A 12,015-nucleotide genomic window follows, 5' to 3' on the forward strand; every position below is an offset into this window, starting at 1 on the left:
CCCATGGACCCCCAGCCCGTATTTGAGCAGCACCCGTCTTCTCACAGGGGATCCTCCAACAGGGAGTTTTTCTAGAGCTTATACCTGTGAGCCTTCTTTCCTCTGATGGGAAAGAGTTGTCCTACTGAGGCCCTGAGGCTTCTCAAGTTACTATGCTCCTGGCTTAATGCCAGAGGCTTCCTAAAGGGAGTCACCCTTTCTTCAGAGTTAGAAAAGGCTTAGGAGGCCGTGCGGGGGTCCAACTATAATTCACAGATTAGGGAAATAAGGTCCGGGGCAAGCACATTTCCAAAGGGTCAAACACATGCACCAAAGGTGAAGCAAGATGGGCCCCCGACTCTCCACTGTGTGCACCCACCCGCCCTCAGTGCCCCTGGAGGCAGGACTTCTCCTCACGCAGCACGGGGTCAGGTGTGAGTGTGGAGGAGGGGTCCATTCCGTGGAGCTCTGCTCTGAGAATACAAAGGGCACATTTCCACTGGGTCAATGGCACCTCCACAGAGGATGGAAGACAGCATTGTGTTAGGATTACTGGAGCGTCAATCCACCTCATCGGCAAGTGTCACCAGCAGGAATCGAGAGGGCACTCTAGGATGGCATGAAAACTTTCATGAAGGCAACTATGAAAACTCATCAGCATAAGATGGAGGGAGAGAGGAGGAGGAAGACTGGCCCATGGTGTCCTAACCTAACTGTGTCTTGGCGACAGCTCAGCTATAAGGACCAAAGGAGAGAGAAGAGCCGAAGGAAAGGAGACTTGGAAGCCAGGAACCAGGGTAACTGAGGGAAACGCCAGAAACATTTCCCGAAAAGGGAGCATTGAGGGAAAGTGGCTTAATGCATGTGATGTTGGGCCGTCCAATTAGAAATAAAAAACAAATACCTAGAAATATGGGAACTGAAACATGAGTGGCTACATTTAGGGGATAGAGAGAGGAGGAGAAACACACAAAAGACAGGATGGGTCAACCAGGAAGATTGGGATGCTCCAGAGTGAGCCAAGATGATATGAAATGAAGGCCACTGAACACGGCGATGAAAGGTCACCAGTGAGAAAGCTGCAGAGGTGTATTCATAAGTCCATTTCTGTTCAGAATATATACCTGTATATGTTGCCACCTGCATGGAAAGAGAGCCTGGAAAAATAAACTCCAAATGTAATGTCAGTTATTTCTGGCAGGTGAGATTACAGAGAATTTCTATAGTCTAAAATCATGCATCTCTCTTTTTTTTTAATTCAAAAGAGGTTCATACCAATCTTTAAGATTTATTTCAAGGGAATGGATGGTGGGTAGCAATTTATTCATCTGTGAAAGACCGTTGTACAAGAGTGGTTGCTGGGAATTCCCTGGCAGTCCAGTGGTTAGGACTTGGCGCTTTTACTGCTGGGGCCCGGGCTCGATTCCTGGTTGGGGAACTAAGATCCTGCAAGCCATGCAGTGCAGCCAAAAAAAAAAGTGGTTGCTGCAACATCGTTCAGAGCAGCAAAAAATAAAGTGATGACTATCAGTAGAGGAATGACTGAATAAATCAGTACACCTGCACTCAGGACGTTACCCAAGGAATCAAAAGGATGAATCTGACCTTCGGCAGACGACTAGGAGGGATTTCCATGACATACAAAAAGAGTGCACAGAATGATGCCAATATTTATAAAAGAATGACAAACAGGTACGTGCTTACACATATAAGTACGTGTGTACACATACACACATCTGTAAATGGGACTACCCTTAATAATTATGGGGCCAAGAGCAAAAGAACAAATATTGGTCCACAAAGCAAGTCTAGTTATTTAAAATGTTTATAAATTATTACACTGCTAAATAAAATACATTCTATTCTCCTACCTTCACAAATACACTTTCCTAACAAGCTGGAAGGCCAGGTTCAAATTTAGGACTCTTGAATTCCTCAGCTCACTGACAGAATTTGGCAGTGTGGCCTCCAAGCCCTCTGCCCAACCCCATGTCCTCTCCATCCTGCTGAGAGGGCTTGTGGATGGTGGCACGTGGACGGACACCCCAGCCCATACACCCAGGCTGCATCTCCCCCATGCCTCCACTGCTCCATGGCCACTGCAAGCCTTGGCAAGGCTGCCCTCAAAAATGATGCTGAGGAATAGGCCTACAAAGACTCTGGAATCAGCTTCAAAGTGATTTGGGTGGAGAATTCCAGTACTTAGAGCAGGGGACGGGGTTGGGGGGGGGGGGGGCCGGAGCAGGCAGCACACCGGTGGGGCCTGAGTGGCCATCTGCTTAGCCCCTTGAATCTACCTCCTCTGGTGGAGAGGGACATGGCCAGAGGAGGGACAGAGTGGGATGCCCTAAAGCTCAGCCCGGGGCAGGGGCCCTTCTTGCCTGGGTCTAAGGGGGTACTGTACTGTCAGCACATACAAAATTATGAGTACATATGGATTATGGGGAGTTGGGGGCCAATGTGGCAGAAAAGGTAGGCCAAGAATAAAGGAATACAAAAAAGTCTGCACTAACACAAGGCACGTATATCACCACATTTATATTAAGCAACAAAGCACTGGTATGCATACAGAAATCAAGTATACTTTGTTTTGCTTTAAAGTCCTGGTTAACATGTGATTAAAGTTAACATCACTGATGAGGGAGCCAAAGGCCCTGCCTCCTGCCGTGCTGGTCTCAAGATCACCACTTCCGCGGTACCATCCACAAACATACGTAACCTGACAAACCCAAACTGCAGGACATTCTACAAAGTAACTGGGTTTTACTCTTAAAATCTGTGTCATGAAGAGCAAAGACTAAGGAACTGTTCCAGATTAAAGGTGACTGAGAGCGCTAACAGCTAAAGGCAATGCGTGATTCTGAACTGGCTCCTAGACTGGGTGGGGAAAAGGTCTAAGGGCCTTTATTAGGACCATCGGCAAAATTTAAACATGACTACGTTCTTAGATAATATTGAATTAATGTTGTTTCCTGCTTTTGACAACTGTTCTGTGGTTATACAAGAGAACATCCTTGGTCTTAGGAAATACACACTTGGGTATTTAAAGGTAAAGGGACACAATATCTGTAATTTATTCCCAGATGGTTCAACAAACGTATACGATGATAAAGCAAATGCGGCAAAATGTTCACCATATTAGTCAGTCTGGGCAAAGAGGAGTTCTTTATACTATTCTCACAACTATTTAAATCTTTTTATTATTTTATAAATATTTTAAAACTACAATAATTATTTTATTTAAAACTACAATAATTAATTTTAAACTACAATAATTATTTTAAAACTACAAGTTTTATGAGAAAGGGAGGAGCTCTGTATGTTCGTGGACTGAGGCCACAAAGGGGAAAAAATATTGGTTGAGGGCAACAGAGACACCCAAGAGCAAAGCACAAGAGTAAGAAGCAAAGAGAAGTACTAGTCCTCTGATACTGGAAGGAAGAGAAGATTCAGCTGTAGAGTTAAATATCTATCTGGAATGAGAGCAGGTAAGATCAGAGGAAGCCTCCTCTGAGGGGAAGGGGGCCAGGGTGTGGGGTTCGGTACAAACCTGGGAACAGGGGTGAGAGCTTACAACTGCCACTAGGGAAGCAGGCGGAGGACGGGAGAATAACTGGTTTGCTGAGTAATTCGTTTGTAAGAATTTACAGGGGCAGATGACTTAAGGCCAAATGCAGTTAAAGCTGTCCTGGAAATCTAGCTCAGACAGGCTCAGCTCTCCTGTTCGGCCTTTAATCTCAGGCAAATGGATTTTAGGGCCCAGGTGTCCAATCTTTTGGAGATGACTTTAACCCCAAACCCTCACTCACCCTGACCCAATTTGCTCTCCCCAGTTAACACTGCTGGCTATATTTGACAGAGGCTTATTGGTTTTCAACTTCCTTCTCGACAGAGACATCTTGACAGCTGTCCCCAAGTCCAAAGTAGCTCCTCTGTGAAGTCGCTGTGGAACTCCGAGGGCCTCCACCTGACTGCAGGGTCAGCTGGCCACACTTAGAACCAGGAAAATGAGATAGAATTCCACATGCAGAACACAAAACGGAACAGCAGAATCCATCCCACAAACCATAACCACAGCCATGTTTCATCTAATCTGAGACATTCTTTTTATGGATGAAGTTGAACTTACAGCAGACGGTGACAGGAGGAGCTACAGCACACAAAGGCAGGACAAGTATGAGTGGAGAACGACCCACAGGACAAACACAGCACAGAGCGCCCACAACTCATGGAAACTGTGGAAAATGCCCGGGAGCTTAATGATAAAGCAGCGTTCACCAAAACCGAAAGGCCAACTAGCCCCCACAGCTGGAGGACAGTGGGAGGCACAGCAGCTCTCTCAACATAAGATGCGTGAGCTCCAACTCTTTGAAAAGAGGAAGACTACAAGAGCACTGTGTGTAAGATGGGAGTCCTATAAACCCAGACTTCATGGCAGGCCTGGACTTGATACAGCACTGTTCAATCTTGCCCCTGGCACAATTCAGCAGCATGAGCTGGCCAAAGGCAAATCTCCTGGGCAGAATTCAACCAGGGACATGGGTTCCAGACTTAAAGATACCCAGTTGAATCACATTTCATGATGATCTAGATGTTACCAAAATGTTAACTGATCACCAAGCCAAGACCCCTCCCCATATCTTCACCACAAAGAGAACACCCACAAAGAGAAAAAATTTCTGCTCCCATTTCATCAACAGTGGAGACAAAAGACTTTGTCACACTGTAAAACATGAAAAGTAGAGTGGTTCAATGAAATGTCATAAAAGATGCAGAAGGTCTTTTAAACCAGAGTTTTATTAAACTAGGTATTAATAAACTAGAAGGGTTTATTAAAAAACAACAACAAAAAACAGAAACAGGCCAATTTGACTATTCCCCACTGTCTTTTGGTTTGGGGTTTTCATTTTCCAATCCAATGTTATCATTTCTACTTACAGCAGCCCCTGCGTTTATCAACATTTTTACATGGGCCAAAATATGCTAAATTCTATCACAATAAATGTAACTTTCCTTCCCAAAGAAGAAACATGAGAACAAAGGGGAAATAGTAAGATGCATTCATTCCACTTCTTAGGTAAGGAAAAGTTCAGAAAACCCCCACCTAAAACGAATAAAATCGTGATCATCAATAATTCAAGTTTATTAACTCAAGAAGTAGGAGGGAAGGTGTTTAAGAAGAAAAAAATCTCGTAGATAAACCTCTGCACAAAATAATTCTGGAAAAAAGTTCAAAGTCCTACTTGAGACTAGTTCAGCCATCGCTTGCCAATCCTAAGGAGATTCTACTCTGCTCCCTAAAAGCGGAGATGGAATGCTGCCCGAAGGCTTCAAGGACACAGTTACTGCTCCAGGGAAGGCAGCTCCACTCCACTCAGCAGCAGCGCCAACTCTGTCCTCGCCAGCTTTACCACTGCAGGACTTAAAACGTAAAAAATTGTAACCTAACATACAATTTATATGTGTGAATTACTCTTCAGTAAAGCTGCAATTATTCTTCACAGTTTTATAAAATTTATTGAAAATTTTAAGGTGCAACTTGAAAGCTAAGAAGACAGGCTTTTTCCTTTTCAAAATCGAATATACAAGACAGAAGCCAATGACCATTGGAACTGGAGGGGACCCTGAGGATTAATGTCAAGATCACACCTTTAGTTGAGACTAACAACTCAACTCACATGACATTTAAAACAATGCTCTTCCTACCACACTGCCAAAGAGAACTCCGGATTCACGTACCAAAGATTTCAAAATACCATGATTCAAGAAAAACAACAGATTCTTGGGGTGGTTCAGTACCTAATTACCCATCTCCTCCCCAAAAAAGAAAGAAAAAAAATTAAGTCAGAGAGTTACAAATTCTTAGGAAATTTTTTAAAATAATTTTTATTTCATTCAACGTTGAATTACTGTTTCTTCTCTCAGCCTTTAAAATTACTAGGGAGGGAGGCGCACACACAGGGGCAAGCTGCGATTAGCCTACAGCTACCTGTAAAAAACAGGTTATTCCATTCTTCCTAGTAGGGTTTAAAATTTCAAAGTAAAAACAGCAGTCATATATAATTACACATTTAACTCACATTATTTTGTAGAAAAACATAAAATACGAAAAAAAAAGGCAATATCAGGTTAGAAACCTTTAGAATGGTAAAATCCAGATGACCCTGAAGTATGCTGGATCTTAAAATCACTAGAACTACTCCAAAATATATAAATGGGCCCAATCAGGAGAAATATAAATATGAACGTGATGAAACAATTGTGAAGCAAGCAAGACAGGAAAGAAATCTGAAGGTCACTCAAGCTTAGACTAGGATAAACGGTGACAGATCCTGGGTGCAATATATTTAGATTCTTGCACTAAATGGTGGTTCAGGGATGGATGTATTAGCAAAGTTCTCCCTGCAGCTTGCAGCCTGTGGGGAAAAAAGCCAAACACATGTGTTGAGCCACTTTTTACTTCATCTGTCAAAATCTCTTCTTTTAGAGTCAAAACTTTTATTAAAATACAAAAGGATGTACACTTTACAAACCATTTCATTGTCAGTGCAAATTTTTTCAAAATTTCACATGCAAAATGTATGTAGCTGATGCTGAGAAACATTTTGCTTTTCTCTGAACCAAAACTTTCTCAACTGTTGAAAACTGGCCTCCAGAGGCAACACTTGCTGGAACTGGGCACTCTCCCACTCTTTCTGGCTCTGGTATCCTACTGGCGTTTACAGACCTAAGTAACTTTTCCTGGCTCAGAAAGGTTCCTGGGGAAACAATCCTCGCTCATCTCTTCACTGAGCCAATGAAAAGCCATGCTCTGCAGACCAAGGAGGCAGGGCCTGGAGAAGGACCCTGGTCCTGATCCTTGGCCTCCTGATCACAGCACTTCTCCCTTGTTCATTTTGGAGAAGCGCTCCAGCCACACACTCCCTTTATATATTCAGTCTACCCACTTGCATGCTTGACCTTGACTTAACTTTAATAGTCTAAACTGCAATTTGTGAATCATCCATGAAAGCTGAATCTTAGAAACTCATCTTTGTCCCCGCTGGAAACTAGTAAGAGCCACAAAGCCAGCTTTGTTAAGACCTACCCCGACGGACTGAACCTCACTACAGCTTCCCAAATCTCATTCTCCCACCAAAACTGAAAATTAAAGACATTAGCAAATGGAATAAACTGCTCTTCCTCCTTTTCCTCATACCTACATCAAGCCTATCCTCACCAATTCCTGCAGACTGCGAAAAATATTCAAAGTAAACCAGGAAAAAGTAAAGGAAAAAAATTTTTAACTTTTAAGGTAAGACATCTCACAGAATTCCAAACTCACTTTGTAATTCTAAATCTATCTCTTGATACCATTCACAAAGTTCTAGGCTTTGATGGCTAACTTGCTTTGCTTTTCAAATGATCACAAGACAAAGATTTGCCTCTTCCTACCTGCAGAAACATGTCTGTGAAGGCTACTTTCATTTTACAATTCAGAACATCAGAGCATCCAATACAAAAGAAATATAGGTTACTTTAATTTTTTAAGTGTGTGTGTGTGTGTGTATATATATATATATATATATATATATATATATATATATATATATATAGTCCTGGAATAAGGGGCCTAGAACTCTGACTCTAGGGCTCAACCTGCTTACCTAGATAACGAAATTAATAAGGCAACCTGACCACAACCTCAACAGAAAGCTCTGTGCTCCAGGCTAAGGTAACACTGCTTTCCAACTCAGATTAAGCCAAAAGGGAAACAGACCTTCACAAATTATACCTGCATAACAATCTGGCTGAAGGCATCTGGGATAATGGTTCTAAGGATAGTCAAGTTCAATGTAAAAGCACAGAATTCCTCTGTGGGCTTTCTTTCAGACAAGGACTCTGCATATTCAGTTATACTGTCACATGTGAAAACTGAGAAAAAAGCTGCCAGTATAAGAAATAAGTATGAACTCATCGGGTTTTAAAATTTTATAACTGGAATGTATGAATTCAAAAATACGACATACTCCTAATTTTAAAACAACAGCAACAGTGCCAGACCAGCAAAATGACTGGTGATTCATGAACACTAACCGAAGGCTCAGGTTCAGCTTGGTTCAAAGCAATTACTTCCACTCTGTTGACAGCAGTCAGATTTGGGTCACCCACATACTAGCAAATTAATCTGATTAGGCTGATCAGGCTTAAAGCCTAGGTTTTGTTTGTAGACTATGGTGAACTATGGTAAACATCACAAAAGGAGCTCCTCATACCAAATCTCATAAAACAATCCTTAAAGAAAAACTTCCCTAGACTCATTTTGGTTATAGCAAAAGAAAACTGCTTCCTTTCCAACACCATATTATATTCTAGAGAGTAAACCCTGAAGAAATACCTATCTTTAAATCAATGAATCAATTACTGAATCACTGAATCTTCATTTAAAAGAAAAAGGGGAAAGGTGTGTTTAGAACACGATTTCACCTGGGGGAAAAACAGGATGAAAATCATAGTCTGAAAACTAAAAGGAGCTGGACACATCAATCAATCCCTGCAAGCTGAAAAAGAAACATTAGAAGAACTTGTTACTTACTTTACAAAATACTCAAAGTCTATCTTAAGGATCACCCTCCTGAATTGTGCCCTAAGCTTTTCTGATCTATAAACAATTTCAGACTGGATCAAGAACCCATGCAGGGCTTCCTAACGCTGTGGTCACCTTTTGTTTCTCAGCTCATTCTGATCTCAACAAGCACCCAGTGAGGGAGGCACTGCAGCCAACATCATCATCCCTGTTTAGCAGGTCAGAACAAGAAAAGGGATCAATTAGCTCAAAAGTCACAAAGCTAGGAGGGACCTACAAGGACTCCAATCTGATATCCCCCCTGCCAGAATTAGACTTGAACTTGCAGGCATAAATGTTAGGCCAAAAAGTACACGTCTGAGGACTACATTAAGCCCAGGTCACCTGAGGTATATAGTAAAATGCAGATTTCTAATCTCCTGACTCAGAATTTCTGGGATTGGACTTTAGAAATATATGTCAATCAAGTTCTACAGGTGATTCTGAAGCCCATCAGTTTGAGGACCACCAGCATGAGTGAATCCTAAATCTAAATCCAGCCATCTGTTTACCTATACCGCATGCAACACAGAACCTGCCAAGCAAACCAAGCAGCTTATTCAAGTTCACCGCACCAGTGATCTAACCTGAATTAGCCACATTAGAAGACTGTGCCTCAGCCTAAAGAGCCAGGCCAATGGACTTACTAGGTCAGAGATACACACAGTTATCAGCTTCACTCTTCACAAGGTAACGTCTCAGCTGACATTACCCAAAATTATCTTCAGAAACTCCATGCACTCCTGGAGGTAGCCTCTTGTAAATTACAAACACGTGGTATCCAATTCCTTCTTGAAGGTGCCTAACATTTTAAGGAAGGTTTCATACCCTTAACTTCTACAGGAAGTAACATGGGTGTAACCCTAGTCAAAATCATCATCAAGTTGGGTTTACAGAGCATCCATAATTGTGGTGGGTACCCTAAAGATCATATAGCAAACTACCTTCTGACCATTTAACTTTCTTTTATACTGAAAATGGCAGCACGTCGCCTTTTGAACTCGTTTCTTACAGCACAGAATTTTAAAAGGGAAAAAAAACGGTGATGATTTCAGGTTACAGATTGACTGTGTTCACTGCCTTTGAAACATACTTTCAGGAAAAAAAAGTATTGCCCCATGGTATCCACCAAGCTCTGTCCTGTGTATCTCTGGAGGAAACAGCCTGAAAAGGTTTCACGGTAGCTAGGCCAAGCCCTGGACTTCTGAAAGACCTCTCACAGTAACATGAGAGTGTGAAACAGCAGGAGGCTGAGAAATGTACTGTGAAGAATGGAGAAAAAAGAAACAGCCTTACAAATAAGCACATTTGAAAAAAAAAACAGTGAAGGATTTCAAAAGATCAGTCCTGATTTAAGAAAGAAGCGTGGGTACCTTATCATTTGAACCTAAAATAATATACCCAGGGCAAGACAAATTTCAGAAGACATGACACTCTTGAAATACAGAATTTTATTTAGAAACTGTTTAAAGTAGCAAAAAACCCTGTCAAGACAGACCAGGTGGAAAATGGGTTCCCAATAAAATGGAATTTTAGGGCAACAAAAGTCTAAAAGGCCACAAAAGAGAAATAGCACCACTGTTATTTGAACAATGGCTAGTTACTTGCATTTTTTGGCATTGTTAATCACTGAATCTGGGTTTTCCTCTGAATTCCACACAGAGCATGCACTACACAACAATTTTATCATAAAATACCTGCTTGCTACACACATTTTAGGACAAGCTACCACCAGAAACAAATCAATACAAATACATCAGGGGCAGAACAATCTCAGTAGTGGGTAACACACATTTTGCAGAATTCTGCCGAACAAAGGAACTGAATAGGCTGTGGGCAAAGCAAATGAGGGAGTTAAGGAATGAAATATTTTAAATATTAATAATTAATTCAGACATGGTACTGTATTTTCTGCAAAAGAAAATTAACATTTCGTAACACGCTAACATTTTTATCTCCAAAGAGATTAGTGCACTGGCAAAGTATTCCGATAACAGTGGAGGGCTGTGGACAGCAGGTACCGAAAACACCCAGCCTTGCAGATCCCAAGGTAGCAGTGGCCTTCCTTCACTGATCACTCCCTTTGCCAGAGGTCCAGAAAGAACTTGCAGCATGATCACCTGCCTGCTGAACTTCCACTCTAAGCAGCAAACTTTAAGGAGCCAAAGAGGAGTCCCCAGTGGGCAAGGGGAACAGAGAAGAGAAACATGTTAAATGTAAACTTAAAAGACAGTAAAATGGGACACAACCCCCATTCAAATCCCAGAGATGCGGGCAAGTCCCCAAAAGTAGTTGTTAGATTTAAAAACTGGACACACCTCATTTCAAAAAAAAAAAAACAACAACAACAAAACACAGTACATAGAAATATCAGGGATAACTGGAAAAATCACCAGAGAAATGTTCTGTGAAAATCAAGCTCTTCAACTCAACTCGTCTCAGGGCTGAAACACACCCTCTATTCATCCAGGCAACAATGCCTCTTGCTTCTTATCAGGGATGCAACTGGTCAAGGACACTAAATGGCTTTACAAAGCAACTTTTCAAACTTTCCTTTTGGGCCAAGGTCTGGGCCTATGAGGATCAGGCAGCCCCGTGAGGGCTGGGAACAGCAGGTCCCAAAGGTTCCAGGTTCTGGCCCTTCCTTCCCAGACACAATGTCAAACACACAGAAGCTCCTGTCATGTTACATTTTACATTTTGAAATATGGAAGCATCTTTTAAATACTCTTAAGGCATTGATTTATTAAAACGTTCTCTGTCAAGATTTCACATTAGCTTAAAATTCAAATCAGTCTTTACACTTCTCTACTGAGAGGTCTCCCCCTTCTCCAGCCATCAGTGCTACCAGCATCCACACAGTGAGCCCCATGGTCAGCCTCTTTGTTCCCTGGGTGAACCAACTAGATGTTAATACTGCTCTGCTACAAGGTAAAAGCTCCTAACTCAAACTTATTGGAAAAGGAGTGAAACTTCTGCAAAGTGCACTTTAAGAAGAGGTACTTTTTGCTTATGAAAAGAAACCAGTGAGTCCTCTAAGAATAATAAAAGGGAATATTTTACAGTTAAGCACATGATTTGGAGTGAAGAATTCGGATGATGCTCAGCTGGTCCAGGCTGTTAATACTCTTCTTGTTCCTCCTGCGGGCCCCCTTCATCAGGTATCACGAAGCCTTCCTGAAATGGGAAAATGAGAGGGGAAAGTTACTACTCAACGCTGAATGAAAGATCAGTTTCTACTGTGGGTTCGCTTTCCTCATATTTAAAGCCTCTCTAAGTCAACGGTTTTTCCTGTCTTTACCACACACTTGGCATTTAATGGCACAAGGCCAAGTGACCACTATTTTATTAGTTAGGCAGTGGAATCACATCCCACAAAAGGCAAAAACTGAGCACAAATTTACTCTCAATCTTTCAGGGGTGACGGATGT

General features: G+C 41.9%; 2 protein-coding genes across 5 annotated transcripts in view; both read right to left on the reverse strand.

Moving 5' to 3' along the window:
* The window catches only part of EFCAB8 (EF-hand calcium binding domain 8), a 63,622-nt gene extending 57,227 nt beyond the window's left edge, over nucleotides 1-6,395 (reverse strand). Inside the window, exon 1 of the mRNA XM_082432127.1 lies at nucleotides 359-6,395. The gene's annotated coding sequence lies outside the window, so the exon portion shown is untranslated. The remainder of the gene's footprint in view (nucleotides 1-358) is intronic.
* Nucleotides 6,396-10,017: 3,622 nt separating this feature from the next.
* Nucleotides 10,018-12,015, reverse strand: part of MAPRE1 (microtubule associated protein RP/EB family member 1) — a 30,522-nt gene continuing 28,524 nt past the window's right edge. For all 4 annotated transcript variants that reach the window (XM_082432240.1, XM_082432238.1, XM_082432241.1 and 1 more), the window contains exon 7: nucleotides 10,018-11,761. In XM_082432240.1, the coding sequence (XP_082288366.1) occupies nucleotides 11,705-11,761 (57 nt within the window). In that variant the 3' untranslated portion in view covers nucleotides 10,018-11,704. The remainder of the gene's footprint in view (nucleotides 11,762-12,015) is intronic.

The sequence above is a fragment of the Balaenoptera physalus genome (assembly GCF_965194825.1).
Source record: "Balaenoptera physalus genome assembly, chromosome: 16".
NCBI lineage: Eukaryota > Metazoa > Chordata > Mammalia > Artiodactyla > Balaenopteridae > Balaenoptera > Balaenoptera physalus.